Source organism: Salarias fasciatus, chromosome 22, assembly GCF_902148845.1.
Source record: "Salarias fasciatus chromosome 22, fSalaFa1.1, whole genome shotgun sequence".
NCBI lineage: Eukaryota > Metazoa > Chordata > Actinopteri > Blenniiformes > Blenniidae > Salarias > Salarias fasciatus.
In genome coordinates this window covers 7786785-7808044 of record NC_043765.1, presented here as the reverse complement: position 1 = coordinate 7808044, position 21260 = coordinate 7786785, and the positions used below count along the sequence as shown (strand labels likewise).

General features: G+C 41.3%; 2 protein-coding genes across 6 annotated transcripts; one reads left to right on the top strand and one right to left on the bottom strand.

The window, feature by feature from the left end:
- Positions 1–312: 312 nt before the first annotated feature.
- On the top strand, positions 313–15562 carry eppk1 (epiplakin 1). 4 transcript variants are annotated; one of them, XM_030120861.1, is made up of 4 exons: positions 313–407; positions 4255–4376; positions 5375–7452; positions 10396–15562. In XM_030120861.1, exons 3-4 carry the CDS (start codon positions 5401–5403, stop codon positions 14998–15000), a joined length of 6657 nt encoding a protein of 2218 aa, XP_029976721.1. In that variant the 5' UTR covers positions 313–407; positions 4255–4376; positions 5375–5400; the 3' UTR covers positions 15001–15562. The 4 variants fall into 4 exon arrangements, with proteins under 4 accessions (XP_029976721.1, XP_029976720.1, XP_029976719.1 ...); XM_030120860.1 differs by having other exon boundaries at positions 5375–12041; positions 13137–15562; XM_030120859.1 differs by having other exon boundaries at positions 5375–13871; positions 14949–15562.
- A 449-nt stretch (positions 15563–16011) lies between these two features.
- On the bottom strand, positions 16012–21231 carry fbxl6 (F-box and leucine-rich repeat protein 6). Of its 2 annotated transcripts, none has more exons than XM_030120879.1 (10): positions 21183–21231; positions 20054–20615; positions 19636–19794; positions 19480–19543; positions 19004–19135; positions 18530–18637; positions 18298–18411; positions 17828–18056; positions 17117–17360; positions 16012–17006 (listed from the first exon to the last, which is right to left on the bottom strand). In XM_030120879.1, the coding sequence occupies exons 2-10, from the start codon at positions 20533–20535 to the stop codon at positions 16877–16879; spliced, it is 1662 nt and encodes a 553-aa protein (XP_029976739.1). In that variant the 5' UTR covers positions 20536–20615; positions 21183–21231; the 3' UTR covers positions 16012–16876. The 2 variants fall into 2 exon arrangements, with proteins under 2 accessions (XP_029976739.1, XP_029976740.1); XM_030120880.1 differs by lacking the exon at positions 21183–21231 and having other exon boundaries at positions 20054–20313; positions 20424–20545.
- Positions 21232–21260: the final 29 nt, after the last annotated feature.

Here is a 21260-nt window from a genome sequence, read left to right as displayed (position 1 = left end):
ATAAATATTGAGAAAAGATAGCATAAGACTCTCATTTCAAGACGGTTGAGAATCAATCATGTCAATAAAGTTCACTGAAGGAATCTCTTCACCTAAAGCGCAGCTTCAAAGACGCTTTTTGCACTTATTGTTTAAGAGCACAATGGACACATTCCCAGGAAGTCTGTAGGAATTCCCGGCAGAATGGCCTCTGTGGAAAAAAAGCTGTTCCTCCCTCACAGCCTGAGAGAAACAGGCTGTTCCCCGGGAGAGGAGGGACTTAGCAGCAGGGACCTGCCGTATATCTGCCTGGCTGCACTCCGCTCCTCTGCTAGAGGTTGGGAGCACTTCATGACTGCAGTGTCTCTCACACCTTCTGATCCCGAATCACAACCAGCCCAAAGTCCAGACTTCATCATAAGACACAGGTAAGAGCTGGTTTCATCTCACACTTAAGTGATCATTCTGAATGCTTCCTGCATGCTTCAGATCTCTTCAAGCTGCAGCACACCTGATTGCAATGAGAGGCTCCCGACTGACCTTTTTTTACCGCTTCATGACGACAGCAGTGTTAGATTCAGGCATGCTGATCAAAGGGAGACATCTAAAACATGCAGGACGCCTGCCCTTAGAAGCTTTACTTTAAAGGATCCTTTTTCAAAAAGGGGAAGCGTTTTTCTGCAAATAAGAACGTCTGAATCCAGCTTGCTCTCCTCTCAGTGAGAAAAGCTGACCAGCAAAACTCTGGTCACAAGTGCAGGAATAACAGTGTGGCCTGCGCTGTCAGCCAACACCCTCTGATCCCACAGGAAAGCAAACATTCCTCACTGATCACCTTTGACCACAGTTGTTTACGTTTTTTCACTAAAAGGGCATGTGTGTCGGTGTTAAGTAGTGGTTGACAAGTCGAACGCAGAATCCACCACTTATTTCACCAAACTAATGGGCTGAGTAGCGGTCAGCTCCAGAGTGTTGTCATTCAGGCAGATTGTTCCCAAAGCTAAAACAATAGAAGCTGTAACTCATTGAGACAAGTGGGAACACCCTTTGGCATCACATCAAGCACAAAGCCAATCATACGTACTGAAGAGACTTTCACTACTTGTCTCCTTGTAAATCATCACTAACTTACTATGAAGGTTATTATGTGGCAGCATTACTGAAAGTACCTTAATTTATTCAAATGCCTGCCACGAGTGTGAAATAAAGACTTCCTGTGGAGGCTTAAAAACAGCAAGGATGTTTGTTTCCACAAGTTTGAGCTGCGGTTAATTGACAGTAAAAAAAAAAAGTTTTAATGAATCATTTTGAGTAACTTTTCAAGATAAACGTTTAACATTAAAGTGAAATCTGATTATTTCTGTATCTTGCTTGTTTGACGGTATGGTAAACGCAATAATGTTGGTTTTTTTGATGCATTTGTTTTAGTTTTTCTTTCCTGTTTATGAATCTTTATTTTGAGATTCTTGACAAAGGCTGTGCAGTGAAAAGTAAAGTGAGTGTCAACTTTGAATCTTCAGTAGTGCAATGCAGTCCAGCGCTATTCTGCTTGATAGTCTGTCATTGATTCTGTGCACCTGCATATATGTTGTGTCAGTATTTATGCAGTTGTGATTGTTGTGGGTGGCTTTATATTTAGGAACATGGCATGAAAGTCCTAATTCCACTGTTCAGGACCGACTCGTACTCGCAGCTGAACAATAGAAATATTAATTCACTGAGAAAGGTGTGTCTGCTGTGGAGACCTGCTATGAAGATGTTATCTACGCTCCAACCCCAAAAAGACTCTACAGTGTATCAGTGGGTGGATCGGTGGGTGTGTACATAGTTTATTAAGACCAAGCTAGGACCTGTTCTTGCACCACCCCCCACCCCCCATGACCACGCCCCCACCCCCCACAATGAGTCCTCACACAGAAGCTTGTGTTATGTAAGAAGGGTGTGTCTGAAAGTGAAGTCGATGTTTCTGTCGGTGGCAATCTGTGGCTAAACACACAAGAATTTTGTGATGATTGTAACAGAAGGCGGAGTGATCTACTGAGTCTCCGGTTTGAATCCCACTGTGTTAATGATGTTTTATCATACTGGTACCGCGCGTGTGTGTTTCTAGAAACGGCGTTTGTGCGAGTGTAGTTAAGTGCAATTTATTAACAATCAAGAAAATCATTTTAAAGCAAACAAAAACAATGTGATGTCATATAATTGTTCATATCTAATGTTGAAGGGTTGAATAGATAAGTTTGAAGATAAGTTTATGGTGGCTTCAATTAAAACATGCAGACAGTGAATAAACTGTCTAGACAGTCAATGTTGGACTGGATTCAGCTACCAAAAAATACTTAGCTTGGCTGATGAGGAAAAAAAGAGGTTTTGGTTACGGTAGATACAATCATGTATTTTAAAAACATGACAGTCAGTTTGAATAAGACTCTTGTTTCAACATGAAACATCAACAACAGTGCAAATCAGTCATATGCTGTCACATGTGTGAAGGGCAGCGAATTAAAAAAAGTGGAGTGGAGTCATAAAACAACTCTGATCATAAAATATAGTGGCATTCACACATTTCCTGTCACAGTAGCACAGAGCTGGTGTGTCCGACTGCAACAGAAAATGCAGAATACAACTATGTAGTAGAAAGCTTCCTCGCATTATTCAGATAAATTATCGAAGATCTTAATATTATTTATGTCTTTGTTCGTATTTATGCATAATTTTATCTGATGGTGTTCTTTAGTTTGCAAAAGTGTGATTTATCCAGGTGCTGTGAGCAGAGAACAGTGAAGCTTTGTTACGGTGACGACTCTTTGCCTCAGGCAGTTTTTTTTTGTTATTGGAGTTTATGAGATCAACATATTCACACAGTACAGTAAAACTCAAAGTCAGTGTTCACCGTCTTCCAAGATACTCAGAGATTTACAAAGAGAGCCATTAAATTCAAACAGCTGAATCAGCAGTTACATGGAGATACTGAAGAACAGCTGCGATTGAACACTTGGAATATTTGTTAAAAAAGTGAAAGAGTAACTTTCCAGGCGACACACTGCGTGTTGTTAAACACACCTTTTTATCTCCTCTTGATTAGAGATGGAGACAATCTAACGTGTTGAGGCTATAAAAAAAAAAAAGTTTGGATTGTTAACAACATATGGAAAGAATAACCTGCACAGTGGAGGCTTGTCTGTGTGTTGGCCCAGTCTCTCATTCAGCATTAAAGTAATGAATAGGTCTGTGAATATCATGCCTGAGTTTCTCTCCACTCCCTTTTTTTCCCCGAGGTTGTTCAGGTTCATTCCTCTCACTGACATCATGTCTTTACCCTACAAACTGAGTGGGTGGAAAAAGCCTCTGATTTCCACACAAACACTACTCCCTTCACATTTCTCGTGTGATGTACGTATGTAGCTTCTCCTTTAAGGATAATCTTCTTCCATAAAAGTTTCCTTTCTTTTTTTATGATTCTACCCTTGGCCTGGACGGATTTACGTGCTCTTTAACTCATAGTTTCTGTGGTGGAGAACTACAGCTTTGCAGTAATCTGTAAACTCATGTAGAACATACTGGTAAATTAATTCCTACATTTTAAAGTCTTTTGTTTTCCATGCTTTCGTTTCATGCAACACAAACAGTAGTTCACATTGTTGTTACATGCTTTAGTCAGTTTGTTCAATAAATCTTGAATTGTCTGTGTGATTATCTTGAAACATGATGGATGTCTGGAGTCGCTGCCATGTCACTTAAATTGCTGCAGCTTTAAATTGTTTTCTTTTATTCTAAGGATTGTGAAGGATCATAACTATTTAACTGTGTCACTTGGAGGTGCTTGTATGTGCGAGTGTTTGAGTTTCAACTCAGCCGTTACAACATGGGGTATCTGGCTGTTCCAGTTTCGACAGATCATGGCTCGTCGTGCCAAAGTAAATAGAAGATGTGTGTTAACACATTCATGGTTTAACAAAGACTGAAAATAACACCCAGCGATGCATATGTCTGTGGAAACTATATAGACCTGTAATATCTGCTTATGTGGAAAGACTAGGACCACACTGTAACGCGTTATCTCCATACGACATAGAATAAAGGCCTCCAAGCATTGATTACAGTTCCTGGAAGGTTTCCAGACAGTATTCATTCATTTATTATCTAATTAAATAAGCGGCACTGATAAATGAAAATGGTCCGTGTGCGTGTTTGCGAGCTGCCATGAAGAGAAAATATAAGGATATCCAAAAAACAACAACACATTTTAAACTCCTGGCTCTTTTATTTCTACAGGGACAGAGTTTCCACGCCGCTGGGCTCTGGCACAGCCGTCTGGCTGCCGTTGGTCCGAATCCTGAGGAGAACGAAGACCTCAGCGATCAGAAGCTGCTGACTGACTCACACTCGACTTAAAGGTTTGAGATGTTATTCTTATAATGTTGGATGTTGTTCAAAATTATACTCCCGGAATTTTATCTGCAACAAAGATCCTCATCAGCTGTTCAGGGATGGAAGTAACACATTAGAAATATAACACTGTGTTCATTTTGGTTACTCTGAGCATTTTCTTTCAAGGTAACTTCACTAAAGGTTAAGTAAAATGTATTATTCTGACAGAACTTTGCTCGATCTACAAGTACTGTGGACAATGTGCAAAATCTTTAGCCTAAGTAACTATACATATAAATGTTTCGCAACAAACATACACTGTTGTGCTGTTTTCAAACAAAAACAAAAAAAAAACTCGTACTAAATTATCAGCACATTGTGGAAGTGAACATGCAAGCACAGGTAAGAACAGTGATAAATGCCACACACAGAGGAGCGGATTTTTGTGACATTTCACTGCATGTTTTCACCAGGAGGTTTTATTAAAAATAGCATCGAGTAAAAGTGCAATTTCATTTTCTTTTTTAATTTCAAATTATTTGGGTTTGGTTAAGATATTAATAACTTTTTCATAATAATAATAATAATAATAATAATAATAATAATAATAATGCATTAGTTTTATATAGCGCTTTTCTGGACATTCAAAGATGCGTTACATTGCATTATTCATTCTCTCCATACTGGGTGGTGGTAAGCTACTATTGTAGGCACAGCTGCCCTGGGGCAGACTGACGGAAGCGAGTCTGCCAATCTGCGCCATCGGCCCCCCCGACCACCACCAACCATTCACTCTCACAACTTTCATACTCATACCCCTTTGCTCTAAGGGGTATGATTACACTTATAAGCTCTTACTTTGTTCTGTGCTATTGAGAACAGCCTCCAGTGAACACTACCAGAGCAGGTTCATTTTTGTGCACATATTTCTTTTGGTTAAATACTTTTTGATTACTTTACAATATCCAAGGTTTTTTTGTTTTGTTTGTTTTGTTTTAACAATCCCTTTTCTGTGTTGACGCAGGCCATTGGCTCAGGATTGGCAACAACATGGGGGACACCAAGGAGATGCAAAATGGCACAGACGTCCACGGACCTGTGGCCGGCATATTCCTGGAGAAGACGAAGGAGAAGATAACCATATATCAGGCCATGAAAAAACGCTTCCTTAAGCCAGCAACAGCGTTGGCCCTGCTTGAAGCACAAGCAGCCACAGTAGGCATCATTGACCCCATCAACAACAAAATACTAAGTGTGCTAGATGCTGTTAAAGCGGGAATTGTAGGTCCAGAGATGAAAGAGAAATTGCTCACAGCAGAGAAAGCAATCACTGGTTACATAGACCCCTACACAAATCAAACAATATCTGTATTCCAAGCGATGCAAAAAGATTTAGTCACAAGAACTTATGGGCTGAGAATGCTCGAAGCCCAGATCGCAACAAAAGGCCTGTTCGATCCCATTGAGAAGACAAACGTCTCGGTTGACACTGGGATTGGGAAGGGGTACTATGAAAAAGGTTTGCTTGATAACCAAATGGAGGAGCTCAAAGTGTTTTATGATCCAACTGCACAAAAGAATGTCGGCTACCAAACCCTCTTGGAGAAATGTATGGTGGAGCCTGACACAGGTTTGCTGCTCCTTCCAGTTTGCATCACCTTCAAAGGTCTGCGTAGAGGCATATCCTCCACCGAACTTCTTGAATCAAAGATCATTGACAAAGAAATATACGATGACCTGCAAAAAGGAAAGACAACAACACAGGAAGTGTTGCTGATGGAAACTGTAAAGGAATACCTGCAAGGAAAGGGCTCCATTGCAGGCATAGCTCTTCTCTCAACCAATCAAAGAATGAGCATCTATGAAGCCATGAGGAAAGGCATACTGATGCCCGGAACAGCACTTGTTCTGCTTGAAGCACAAGCTGCGACCGGATTCATGATTGATCCGGTGGAAAACAAAAAGTACACTGTAGATGAAGCTGTCAAAAACAAACTTGTTGGCCCAGAATACACTGCAAAACTGCGTTCTGCTGAGCGAGCAGTCACTGGATACATAGACCCTTATTCAGGTGAAACGATATCACTGTTTCAAGCGCTGTCAAAAGACCTGATCGTTCAGGAACATGGGATCCGTCTTCTTGAGGCACAAATTGCTACAGGTGGGATCATAGACCCAATCAACAGCCACAGACTTCCGACAGAAATAGCCTTCAAGAGAGGTTATTTGACTAAAGAGATGAATGCCATACTAGAGAATTCAGGGGATGACACAAAAGGTTTTTTTGACCCAAATACAGAGGCTAATCTAACATATCTTGAGTTGATGGAAAGGTGTGTCATTGATCCTGCCACTGGACTGTGTCTCCTCCCTCTCCATGACAAATCAGACACACGGAACTTCAACTTCATCGATTACCAAACCAAGATGCTCTTCAAACAGGAGAAAGTGAAAGTCACGCACGGAAAGTACATGGGGATGACAGTATCCCTGTGGGAACTTCTGATGTCAGAATACTTTGATGAACAGCAGAGGCAGGACATCTTCAAAAAATACAGGGAAGGAACGCTGGATGTTAAGACAATCATCAAAACAGTTCTGGAAATCATAGAAACATCAGTGACAACAACTAAAGTTGTTTTTGAAGGCATCCGAGAAACTGTTACAGCAAAACAGCTTGTGGAGGCAGAAATCATTAGTGAGGAGATTCTGGAAGAGCTGAATAAGGGCAAAATGTCAGTCAAGGAAGTGGTGGAAGACGAACATGTAAATATGTACTTGAAGGGCATGGGCAGCATTGCAGGTGTTCTGCTTCCAAATTCTCAAATCATGACCATCTACCAGGCCAGACAAAAAGGCATGCTGATGCCAGGAACTGCTCTGATTCTGCTGGAGGCCCAGGCAGCAACAGGGTTTGTCATTGACCCTATTGGAAACCGAAAGTTTTCAGTAGATGATGCTGTAAAAGCAAATATAGTGGGACCTGATGTCTGTCAAAAGCTGCGCTCAGCAGAGAAAGCCGTCACTGGATACCGAAATCCATATGATGGCAAAATAATCTCTTTGTTCCAAGCGATGCAAAATGATCTGATTGTGAAAGAACATGGAATCAGACTGCTGGAGGCACAAATCGCTACTGGAGGGATCATCGATCCAGTGAACAGCCATCGTATCCCTGTTCATGTGGCCTATAAGAGGGGCTACTTTAATGAAGAAATGAATCAGATCCTGGATGATCCAAGTGACGACACCAAAGGTTTCTTTGACCCAAACACCCAGGAGAACCTGACATACTTGCAACTCTTGGAAAGATGTGTCACAGATTCCATCACAGGCCTGTGCCTTTTGCCTCTTAAAGGAAAGATGCACAAAATAAACATAAAGGATAACATTTGGGAAATACTCAAAACAACAACAGTCACTGTCAAATACGGCAGGTTCAAGGGAAAGCACACAACACTGTGGGATCTCATCAATTCGGAATATTTGTCTGAAGACAAGCGGCAGGAACTATTCAAGCTCTTCAGGTTGAGGAAAATCACAGTTGAGCAACTCACTGTCACCATTTTAGAGATCATTAAGGCAAAAGAGATAAAGCAGCAAGAGGAATTATACCTTGAAGGTCTGAGAGGGAAGGTTTCTGTTCTGACCCTGGCGGAGCTGGGAATTGTAGATGAAAAAACCTACAACGACTTGATTGATGGAAAGACAACAAGCACTAACGTGATGAACATGGAGAGTGTGAGAAATTACCTACGAGGAACAAACTGTGTGGCTGGGGTGATACTGCAACCCTCCAATCAGAAGCTAAGCATCTATGAAGCACAAAGGAGTGGCATCCTCACACCTGGTACTGCCCTTTGCCTTCTTGAAGCGCAAGCTGCTACCGGCTTCATCGTTGACCCTCTGAGAAATAAAAAGTTCACAGTAGCACAAGCTCTCAAAGAAAACATGGTTGGTCCTCAAATGTATGAAAAACTTTTGTCTGCAGAAAGAGCTGTCACAGGTTACAGAGATCCATATACAGGCCACACAATTTCACTTTTCCAAGCCTTGGAAAAGGATCTCATTGTGAGGCAGCATGGCATTCGTTTACTTGAGGCCCAGATTGCTACGGGTGGCATTATTGATCCAATAATGTGCATCCACTTGCCTGTTGAGGTTGCTTACAAAAAAGGGTACTTCGATGCAGAACTTAATCAGATACTATCAGATCCAACTGATGACACAAAGGGCTTTTTTGACCCCAAAACGCACGAAAATCTCACGTATTCCGAAATGTTGAGCAGATGTGTAAAAGATAAAGAAACAGGACTGCTTCTCCTGCCACTGAATGATAAGCCCAAAGTCACAACAGCAGCGGAAAAAATGTACACTGAGGCAGAGATACAGCAAGAGTTTGAAAAGACAGTTGTCAGTGTCTCTGTTGGATGTTATTCAGGAAAATCTGTTTCCTTGTGGGACCTGCTCCATTCCCGGTACTTCACTGAAGATCAGCTGCTTGAGATTATTGAAAAATTCAGAACAAGGCGGATTACCACACAAACTGTAATCACATTGGTCATCTCCACAATTGAAAAACTGGCGAAAAGTGAAGCTCCTAAGACAATCATGGGCTTGAGAAAGCTTGTCTCTGCAGAACAACTCCTGGATTCTGATGTTATCAATGAAGACACGTTCAAAAAAGTGAAAGAAGAAACTGTTGCATTTGAAACAGTGGCCCAAGAGGAGTCTGTGAAAAGATACCTTAAAGGGACTGGGAGCATAGCTGGAATCAAAGTTCTTCCATCACAGACAGTCATGCGCATATATGAAGCAAAAAATAAAGATCTACTGACACCTGGCATGGCACTCTTGCTACTTGAAGCACAAGCTGCAACAGGATGGATCATTGATCCTCTTGAAAACAAGTTCTACACTGTTGATGAAGCGATCAAAGAGAAAGTAATTGGACCTGATGTTCGTGAACAACTTCTGTTGGCAGAACGAGCCGTCACGGGCTATGAAGATCCTTACACAGATATAGGAATAACTCTATTTGAAAGCATGAAAGAACAACTCATTCCAAGAAGCAATGGCCTCCGACTTCTTGAAGCACAGATAGCAACTGGAGGAATCATTGATCCAAATCAAAGTCATAGAGTACCTGCTCATGTTGCAATTAGAAAGGGATATCTGGATGAAGAAACTCATGAAATTCTGCTGAAGTCCTCTGACAGCACAAAGGGATTCTTGGACCCAAACACAAAAGAAAACGTCACATACCTTCAGCTGATCAACCGATGTGAGAAAGATCCTAAAACTGGACTGCTTCTCCTCCCACTGAATACAGAAGCATCACATGAGCTGCATACTGATGAGCAAATAGAATTTGCACTGAAAAACAAAATCATCACCTTAAATGTGGGCACATTTACGGGCAAAGATGTGTCAGTGTGGGAAGTGTTGTTATCTGCATACATATCAGAACAAAAAAGGGAGCAACTCATACAACAATACAGGACAAAAACCTTGACAATAGAGGAGATTATTGAAATAATTACAGCTATTGTTACAGAAGTGTCATCCAAAGAAAAGAAGTTCAAAGGATTGAGAAAGCAAGTCTCGGCCAGTGAGTTGTATGAGTCAAAGATTATCTCAAAGGAGCTTTTCTCTCAGATCATACAAGGAGAAATAACACCAGATAAAGTTACCAAAATGGAATCTGTTCAAAAGTTCCTCGGAGCAACAAACTGCATTGCAGGTGTCAGAGTTGAATCCACAAAAAAGGTTATGAGCATCTACGAAGCCAAAAGCAAAGGTCTTCTGACTCCTGGCACCTCTCTGATCCTGCTGGAAGCCCAAGCTGCAACTGGCTTTGTCATTGACCCAGTCAACAACAAGAAACTTTCTGTGGAGGAAGCTGTAGCTCAAGGAGTGGTTGGACAGGAGTGGAAAAAGAAATTGCTTTCAGCAGAGAGAGCAGTTACAGGATACAAAGATCCTTACACTGGAGACACAATTTCATTGTTCCAGGCTTTGACAAAAGATCTAATTGTGAAAGATCATGGAATCCGTCTCCTTGAAGCACAGATTGCAACAGGAGGCATAATTGACCCTGTGCACAGTCACAGAGTGCCTGTTCAGGTGGCATACCAAAGAGGTTACTTTGATGAAGAAATGAATGAAATCTTATCTGATGCCGACGACGACACCAAAGGCTTCTTTGACCCCAACACCAAAGAGAACCTCACTTATCTTCAGCTGATTGAGAGGTGTGTCATAGACCCAGTTACAGGTTTAAATTTGCTGTCTATTGTCAAAAAGGGTGAGTTTTATTTCTTTGTTGACGAGGCAACTAAACTCATCCTGAAATCTACGACAACAACCAAAGCTGGAGGGAAGTATAAAGGGTTGGTTGTCTCTCTCTGGGATCTGATATACTCCAGGTACATCACTGAGGAGAAGAGACGAGAGCTTGTGAAACAGTTCAAGAGTGGTGCTATCACAATTGAACGCTTTTTGGAAATCATCCTGACAATCATTCAGCAGAACACGACAACCACGTCTTCATCATCAACAATCGTCACAGGTCCTCCACCAGAAACAAAGGAGAACAGTTCCACAACCAAGACATCCAGCAGTACAACAAAAACTACAACCACAACCATCACAGAGACTACAGAAGTTGATACCTTCCATGGAATCAGAAAGGATGTCACTGCCTCTGAACTGCTTAAATCAAAAATCATTGACGAGGAGCTCTATGAAGATCTCAGTACTGGAAAAGTTACTGTGACAGAAGTCAGTGAGATGGCCTCGGTGCGCAAGTACCTGGAAGGAACTAACTGCATTGCAGGAGTGTATATCCAGTCAACCAACCAGACTATGAGCATCTATGAAGCCAAAAGCAAAGGTCTTCTGACTCCTGGCACCTCTCTGGTTCTGCTGGAAGCCCAAGCTGCAACTGGCTTTGTCATTGACCCAGTCAACAACAAGAAACTTTCTGTGGAGGAAGCTGTAGCTCAAGGAGTGGTTGGACAGGAGTGGAAAAGCAAATTGCTTTCAGCAGAGAGAGCAGTTACAGGATACAAAGATCCTTACACTGGAAACACAATTTCTTTATTCCAGTCCTTGAAGAAAGACCTTATTGTGAAAGATCATGGAATCCGTCTTCTTGAAGCACAGATTGCTACAGGGGGCATAATTGACCCTGTGTACAGTCACAGAGTACCCGTTCAGGTGGCATACCAAAGAGGTTACTTTGATGAAGAAATGAACAAGATTTTGTCTGATGCTGACGATGACACCAAGGGCTTCTTTGACCCCAACACCAAAGAGAACCTCACTTATCTTCAGCTGGTTGAGAGGTGTATCACAGATCCCATCACAGGCCTCAGCTTGCTGGTCATTGTGAAAAAAGGAGAGCTGTATTTCTTTGTTGATGAGGCAACAAAACACATTCTGAAATCAAAAACAACCACCAGAGCTGGAGGGGAATATCAAGGAGCAACAGTCTCTCTCTGGGATCTGCTATACTCCAGGTACGTTGCTGAGGAGAAGAGACAGGACCTTGTGAAACAGTTCAAGAGTGGTGCTATCACAATTGAACGCTTTTTGGAAATCATCCTGACAATCATTCAGCAGCACACGACAACAACCTCTTCATCATCAACAATCGTCACATGTCCTCCACTAGAAACAAAAGAGACATCCAGCAGTACAACAAAAACTACAACCACGACCATCACTGAGACTACAGAAGTTGATACCTTCCATGGAATCAGAAAGGATGTCACTGCCTCTGAACTGCTTGAATCAAAAATCATTGACGAGGAGCTCTATGAAGATCTCAGTACTGGAAAAGTCACTGTGACAGAAGTCAGTGAGATGGCCTCGGTGCGCAAGTACCTGGAAGGAACTAACTGCATTGCAGGAGTGTATATCCAGTCAACCAACCAGACTATGAGCATCTATGAAGCCAAAAGCAAAGGTCTTCTGACTCCTGGCACCTCTCTGGTTCTGCTGGAAGCCCAAGCTGCAACTGGCTTTGTCATTGACCCAGTCAACAACAAGAAACTTTCTGTGGAGGAAGCTGTAGCTCAAGGAGTGGTTGGACAGGAGTGGAAAAAGAAATTGCTTTCAGCAGAGAGAGCAGTTACAGGATACAAAGATCCTTACACTGGAAACACAATTTCATTGTTCCAGGCTTTGACAAAAGATCTAATTGTGAAAGATCATGGAATCCGTCTCCTTGAAGCACAGATTGCAACAGGAGGCATAATTGACCCTGTGTACAGTCACAGAGTGCCCGTTCAGGTGGCATACCAAAGAGGTTACTTTGATGAAGAAATGAACAAGATTTTGTCTGATGCCGATGATGACACCAAGGGCTTCTTTGACCCCAACACCAAAGAGAACCTCACTTATCTTCAGCTGGTTGAGAGGTGTATCACAGATCCCATCACAGGCCTCAGCTTGCTGGTCATTGTGAACAAAGGAGAGCTGTATTTCTTTGTTGATGAGGCAACAAAACGCATTCTGAAATCAAAAACAACCACCAGAGCTGGAGGGGAATATCAAGGAGCAACAGTCTCACTCTGGGATCTGCTATACTCCAGGTACGTTGCTGAGGAGAAGAGACGGGACCTTGTGAAACAGTTCAAGAGTGGTGCTATCACAATTGAACGCTTTTTGGAAATCATTCTGACAATCATTCAGCAGCACACGACAACAACCTCTTCATCATCAACAATCGTCTCAAGTCCTCCACTAGAAATTAAAAAAGACAGTTCCACAACCAAGACATCCAGCAGCACAACAAAAACTACAACCACGACCATCACTGAGACTACAGAAGTTGATACCTTCCATGGAATCAGAAAGGATGTCACTGCCTCTGAACTGCTTAAATCAAAAATCATTGACGAGGAGCTCTATGAAGATCTCAGTACTGGAAAAGTCACTGTGACAGAAGTCAGTGAGATGGCCTCGGTGCGCAAGTACCTGGAAGGAACTAACTGCATTGCAGGAGTGTATATCCAGTCAACCAACCAGACTATGAGCATCTATGAAGCCAAAAGCAAAGGTCTTCTGACTCCTGGCACCTCTCTGGTTCTGCTGGAAGCCCAAGCTGCAACTGGCTTTGTCATTGACCCAGTCAACAACAAGAAACTCTCTGTGGAGGAAGCTGTAGCTCAAGGAGTGGTTGGACAGGAGTGGAAAAGCAAATTGCTTTCAGCAGAGAGAGCAGTTACGGGATACAAAGATCCTTACACTGGAAACACAATTTCTTTATTCCAGTCCTTGAAGAAAGACCTTATTGTGAAAGATCATGGAATCCGTCTTCTTGAAGCACAGATTGCTACAGGGGGCATAATTGACCCTGTGTACAGTCACAGAGTACCCGTTCAGGTGGCATACCAAAGAGGTTACTTTGATGAAGAAATGAACAAAATTTTGTCTGATGCTGACGATGACACCAAGGGCTTCTTTGACCCCAACACCAAAGAGAACCTCACTTATCTTCAGCTGGTTGAGAGGTGTATCACAGATCCCATTACAGGCCTCAGCTTGCTGGTCATTGTGAACAAAGGAGAGCTGTATTTCTTTGTTGATGAGGCAACAAAACACATTCTGAAATCAAAAACAACCACCAGAGCTGGAGGGGAATATCAAGGAGCAACAGTCTCACTCTGGGATCTGCTATACTCCAGGTACGTTGCTGAGGAGAAGAGACAGGACCTTGTGAAACAGTTCAAGAGTGGTGCTATCACAATTGAACGCTTTTTGGAAATCATCCTGACAATCATTCAGCAGCACACGACAACAACCCCTTCATCATCAACAATAGTCACATGTCCTCCACTAGAAACAAAAGAGACATCCAGCAGCACGACAAAAACTACAACCACGACCATCACAGAGATTACAGAAGTTGATACCTTCCATGGAATCAGAAAGGATGTCACTGCCTCTGAACTGCTTGAATCAAAAATCATTGACGAGGAGCTCTATGAAGATCTCAGTACTGGAAAAGTCACTGTGACAGAAGTCAGTGAGATGGCCTCGGTGCGCAAGTACCTGGAAGGAACTAACTGCATTGCAGGAGTGTATATCCAGTCAACCAAACAGGCTATGAGCATCTATGAAGCCAAAAGCAAAGGTCTTCTGACTCCTGGCACCTCTCTGGTTCTGCTGGAAGCCCAAGCTGCAACTGGCTTTGTCATTGACCCAGTCAACAACAAGAAACTTTCTGTGGAGGAAGCTGTAGTTCGAGGAGTGGTTGGACAAGAGTGGAAAAAGAAATTGCTTTCAGCAGAGAGAGCAGTTACAGGATACAGAGATCCTTACACTGGAGACACAATTTCATTGTTCCAGGCTTTGACTAAAGATCTGATTGTAAGAGCTCATGGTATTCGTCTCCTTGAAGCACAGATTGCTACAGGAGGCATAATTGACCCTGTGTACAGTCACAGAGTGCCTGTTCAGGTGGCATACCAAAGAGGTTACTTTGATGAAGAAATGAACAAGATTTTGTCTGATGCTGACGATGACACCAAGGGCTTCTTTGATCCCAATACCAAAGAGAACCTCACTTATCTTCAGCTGGTTGAGAGGTGTATCACAGATCCCATCACAGGCCTCAGTTTACTCCCACTACACAAGTGAAGTCGATTTCATGGTGATTGTGTGAGGAATAGTTATTTCTCTTTTGTCTGTTTCAGTGGATAACTATTGCTGCATATTTGTCATGGATTTAACACAAAGAGAAGTAAATCAGTGTTGAAAATCATCAAGAGGGTGGAAAAAAAATTCCTCAACTATGTGTATACTAGTTGAAGCACTGCCACATCAACCTGATTAACTCACAACTTTATTTTTGCTTCAAATTAGTTTCGTATATGTCGTTACCCTTTATTTCAGTTGTCACTGGTGAAGTATATGAAAAGCCTGTTTTCACTGTCAGTCAAAACTGTAACAAACGGTGCAAAGTTTTTTTTTTCTCTCCACATCTTGCAGTTTTGTTTTCAACTGTTTCATGTTATAGTGGGAACAAACACTTCAGTTGTTTTTTTTCACCAAGTTCAACTTACAGAAGCTTGATCGTTAAGCTTCTTGGTATTGCTTGTCTTCAATCTGCTGTTTTACTCTGAATAAGGTCACACATGTCTTCAAAACTGTCAAGATGCTTTTCTGTTATTCTGGACCAATAAAGGAACTATCAATACTATATCATTTGTGTTGTTAAAACTGTTGTTTCAAGTTTTTCTCACACAAAACACAATATGTGTTTGTATTAACTTACTTCATATTCAGAATGGAATGTCAAAGACATCCAAGAGTTGGAAAATATTCAAAGCAGTTTGCAATACTTCCAATCTAACAATAATGCAATAATATAATCTGAAGGTTGTAATAAAGTATCGAGGTACGTTTGTTCTCTGAACACACTTCTATTAACCACCATTGAACAGCTTCCACATGAGGTCTTCTATGGTCAGTGTGTAACTTTTATCTTTACAGTACAGCACTCCCTAGTGGAAAACAAGACAATAACATACACCTTGTAATATTTCCCAAAATGTACTTTTGAAATGATTCCTTACATACTGTAAAAATGTACAAACAAAAATAAGAGACATCTTTCATATCCAAGAACGCTTAATGTAAACCAACAGATATTGAAGACTTTTTAATTCTGATAATCCAAACGAATGTAAGCGTTTCTAAACAAAGGCAGAAATGAAATGGTATTAGTACAAATACAACCTGTATCCTCCGATGACAAAATTACAGGGATGGCAATAGGAAATAAAATCTTTCACCTGAAAGTTCTGGGGGTCATGGGCCCCACCTGAAGTTGAAGATTTTAAGCAGTTATACCCACTTTAGTTATAGTTTGCACAGGAGCAACTTAAGAAGACCTGGAATAATTCTTACAGATTTAATGAAAATCACCTTACAGTCTTACTCTTATCTGCATAGAAGAATTACTCCCATGAAGTGTGACGTTTTCTGAATGTTTCTTCATTTTCAACACACGACCAAACAATGAACCAAAGTTAATATGGTGACAGTAACTACAAAATGCTGTCCAAGGCACAACGACTTTATTCATGAACTGTCCAAGGATCTCACTGAGCTCATCAATCTTTTGTTCCTAATTTTAACCCCCCTGCTGTGTGTGTATCATGCAGAGATAAACAAAGCATTAGTAATCAAAATACTTGAGCAATCATTTCATCCCTAATCTTATGACAGTGTTAAAATTTAGGCAGCTCATCTCACTTAAAATTTTCAAAAAATGACTAATTTGAATTTCAAAATTGCAGAAATCCACAGAAAATTGCCATCCCTGAAGTGATTTTTGGTAGATGAAGTGGCAATTTATTATACATATACACATCACAAATATTTACAACAGCACCAAGGGGTGAAATACCCTTCTCAGTTAACAGTGTAATCGAAACAGAGGCATCAAGTCAGGCAGTCAAGCCTGCCTGGTAATTCAGGATTGAGCTCTATAACCAAATGAAGATGAGCACTACTCCAGTATGTCCAACAGCTGGCGTATGTCTTCTTGGCCCCGGTAGATTCTTTTCGCTCCTCTTGGAAGGTTACGACAGGATGAGAGGTTGAGGTAGTCGAGAGAAGTCATCTCTCCCACGATTGACCTGCGAAATACACATTTATTTCAACTCAGTCTCTGCCTCCACATTATTCCACAGAACAGTTTGTTGGACTGTTTGTCGTTAAATGAGGAAATAAAAAACGAGCCGGGTACCTGATGGTCGGTTGTGTGATGCTGGTCCCAGAGAGGTTGAGTGAGCGCAGAGTATCAGCGTCGGCTGCTTGAGCAAGATAACTCATTGCCAAATCCAAGTCTTCCTCAGTGAAGAGCTGGTTTGCAACGTCGAGCTCTCGCAACGTCTTGCTCCACTTCTGGGTCACCATATGAAGTCCTTTCTTAGGCAATGACGACCCGATGTGTCTGCTGAAATACTGTCCCCAGAACAAACATTCAAGCTCTGAAACACAAATCAAAAAGAGAGATTTTCAGGGAAAACTGATCTGAATTAAAGAAATACTTGCCTTTAATTTCTGTGACTTTTGTAAATGGAATTAAAGCACATCTACGCCTCGAAAGCAAGGGTCTCAAACTCCTGGTCTGGGGGGCCACTGTTACACTTTACCAATTTATGACCGGGTGCTAATCCCTTTAGGCTTATGTTTATTTAAATATGAAGGCTATATGAGCACAAACACTGTCAACTGGCCAGGAAAGAATAGGTTGCGGAATATGAGTGTGTAGCTATTATTTCCTATTCATACTATCTTTCTTTAATATAAGAACCCCAGCTCTGTTGAGACTGAGACCTCTGCTCTAATGGATCTCAAGGTATTATTTTCAATACTACGTGGACAGCTAAAATCAACTTGAAACATGCACTGAAATCAAACAGTCACCAAAGTAAAAGTCATGAATTGTTCCTACCCGGACAAGGCAACACTGCGAGACCGTGTGGAGTGATTCTTGCACAGCCTCGAAGGTCCAGCACACGCAGGTGAGTGGAGCTGGAGAGCATGTCCCACAGAAACTTGTCAGTCACGTAGGAATACGACGTGGTTGCCATAGAAAGCTCCTCCAGTAGCGGGAAGCCTGACAGCGAGCTGGTGGCACCACGAGTCTTATTCATCGGTCTGACGTTCAGCATCCGGAACGTCTGATGAGAGGTATGTCGATAAATGGATCAGTATGGGCGGTAGCCCTTTCTACATCAGCGTTAATAGAAATGTGTGTTTTATATGTGACCTAATAAAATTACTTAAATCTGACCAATAAAAACGTTTATTGAGCAAGTCAAATACTTTTAACTTATTCATTTTATTTAGCAGAAAGTTCTTCAAAGGACCTGGCCCACAAGCTAAATGTACTTCTTTTCAGAGGATGAACTATTCAATTACCTTGAGTTTGGGGCATGCCGTCTGCAGAGCCGGGATACAGATGGGAAGGTCACAGTCTTTACTGTCCAGCTTCGTGCTCACCTCCAACAACTCCAAATCAGGGCAGCATCCTTTCTGAGAAAAAGAAAAAAAACCACATTTGTGTACATTAAGTTTCTTTACTGGCTTTGAGGTCATGCCATGTATTTGTTTGAAATATACAAATCCAATATGAAGAGGAAAACAGGCTTACAGAGATGGTAGTCCACAGTTTGTTATTCTTTAGTTCGTGAGTGAGCAACATCTGCTTGATCTGGCTGCCGTGGGTTTCAAGGTACTCCACCAGTCCCTCAGTCTTAAACTACAGCAAAAAGGAACATTTTGTTAATGCATAATTCTACATGTCTTCACATCTCCTAGATTTCCTTATGATATCAAAAAAGTTTGACATCTTCTGGAAGTTATAATGTATAAAAATATGTATTTACTATCATTCTTAGAAAATGAAAACTAAAGTACTTACAGTATAATTTCATAAAAATTTACAATTCATGTTCATATCAGGACCTCAAATGTGAATTGATCACATATAATTATTCCTCTTTCAATTGTCAAACAGCAGCACTCTTCCCGAAAGCTGAAACCATAACCAAGAGGCAAAGAACAGGTGGGAAACTCTAAAGGTGAGACTGAAGGTTGACAGGTGCATTAAGATTTCTGAGTGTACCTCTGAGTACTGGAGGTCGAGGCTCTGCAGCTGGCGGCTGTGCTGACCCAGACTCTGGAAGGCCTCTGAAGTCAGGCCTTTGCAGTAAGAAAGCTTGAGGGAGCGAAGTTGAGGGCAGAACTTGGACACAACCTGAGTTTGATTACAACAAAAATGCAAAAGCACAAACGGATTTATTTGCATAAGTTTGTAAAATAAATGTTATTTGCATGACATATTTTCGATCTTCCAAAGATCAAATTATAAATGCAACTGCACTGTGACTTTCTATGGCTCATGGCAAAATGTAAAACACAAAAGTTTTACATTTTTCTGTTGCGAGGGAGATTAATAACCAGGAAATATTTGGCATTCTTGGATAAGAGATTAAAAAGTCATTCTCTTTATTTTTATTTGCTAACTTTACTCATCAACTCAGTTTAGAAGCATTTCAAACAATGTTACTGTAATGAAAACGTCTTGATGTCTGTAATTACCTGCAACGTAAAGTCAACATGACTTGTCCAGTGACAGAGGGAGAAGTCTCGGAGTTGATGGAACCTGAGAAATTTATAAAAGCATATCAGCAATGTTTTTAAAAACAAAATCCCCAAGGAAACACTAATATAGATCAGATAGAAATAATTACACACCTGTTCTGAGCGAGCCATTCAACTGTCTGCTTCACCTTCCTCTCTGTGTTCGGCAGCTGGCTCTTCCCGGGTGCGATCCAGCAGTGACCCACAGTCACTCTGCGCCACAGGACGGGACTGGAGGCAGCGGCATTCCACAGACGACAAACTCTTCCCACTCTATGTCAGACAGATATTAAAAAAAATGATACATTGCTGATATATACATCTGTCATACATTTTAAATGCATGTTTTTCACAGTTAAAGCTAAAATGAATACTTGAGTTAGGTTTTTCAGAGCAAAACGTTTCGTTTTGTGGTTTGGTCCATTCAAATAACTCCAAACCACAAAAACAGTCTTTGAGTTTATAAATTTGGCATTTTTTCATATAAATAATAAACTGCATTGACATGAAAATGAACAGAAATCATTCATACCGGCAGAGAAATGGTACAGCTCCATCTTGAAGGACCACCAACTGGAAAATGTTGATGAGCACCTCCTCAGGAAGATGTTGTCCCCAACTGTGGTCGCTGTCTGCTGTAGCTATTTGCTTTGGGACATCTGGTTTATTCTCCACTACAGGCTTGGCACGGATCATTTTTTTGGGTCTAGTCTTATTTCCTTTTAACTTTCCTTTAGCAATCTTTTTCTTTTTGCTTCCTTTCTTCTTGCGAGTCCAGACTGAACCAACATACTGTGAAGTAGAACGTGATATAACAAATAGCATATCTTCTCCTTGATGGACAGTGTAAGCCGGTTTGGAAAGTCGAGCTCTTTTCTGCTTCTTTTCTTTTGTCTGCTTACTTCTTTTCAAAGAGGCTTTCTTTGGCTTTGAGCCATCTGTCCTCTGACTGGACATTGCACTGTCCTCTTGTCTTTCACTCTGGGCTGAAGCTTCTGCTGCAGAGGCATCCATTTTTTTGTGCTATTTCCCTTTACACTAAATCAAATCCAAGAAAAGCAGGTATCAGGATGCTGCAGTCTTCTGTGAGACATCTGGAGAGAAAAAAAAATCATAAACAAGCATATCATGAATGTGTAAACATGTTCTTTGATGAGCGTATATCATCTGAATGCGAGTGACAACCAAAACCTTGGCCTTTGAGAGCTCACAAACTCCTTGATCTTATCTCAGAAACATAATGTAATTATGTAATTAAAAATTGATTATCTTGCTGTAGCTACAGGAACAATGCTTACATAACCAAAACAGACAAAAACAAACCGAAACAGAACAGAAAACATATCTTTGGAGCATGTACAGGTCGAACACTATTACTGTAACCACTTTAAATGTGTCGAGGTTTTTGTGTGACACAAGAATGAAGAATCCAAATTTGTAGAATGAAGAAAAAATAGACAGTTTCATGAGAGAATCAAGATAACGTAGCCTTGACTTAGCTCTCCTCAACAACAGCCACTTTCCAAATCACAGCGGGAAAACAACGTAGGAACTCGTGTCGAATCATCACACGCACGCTATAACCAATACTAATAAACCCGCAAAGGAGAACAAGCAGAGGAACGATAAAATAAACACGTTATGTCGTTATTAAACATTACCTGTCGCTGATTCCCAACACAGAAAGGAAACCTCAAGTCTTCCGTATTGTCGGACCCACAATGCGTTTCGATGCATTC

Bases quoted from the DNA above. Each gene is read 5' to 3' on its own strand.
- eppk1 (XM_030120858.1), top strand. From the start codon at position 5,401: ATGGGGGACACCAAGGAGATGCAAAATGGCACAGACGTCCACGGACCT.
- fbxl6 (XM_030120879.1), bottom strand. From the start codon at position 20,535: ATGGATGCCTCTGCAGCAGAAGCTTCAGCCCAGAGTGAAAGACAAGAG. The intron at 19,795-20,053 runs GTATGAATGATT...TGTCTGACATAG, and splicing joins GCTGTACCATTTCTCTGCCG to AGTGGGAAGAGTTTGTCGTC. The intron at 18,412-18,529 runs GTAAGCCTGTTT...TCTTTTTCTCAG, and splicing joins AACTGTGGACTACCATCTCT to AAAGGATGCTGCCCTGATTT.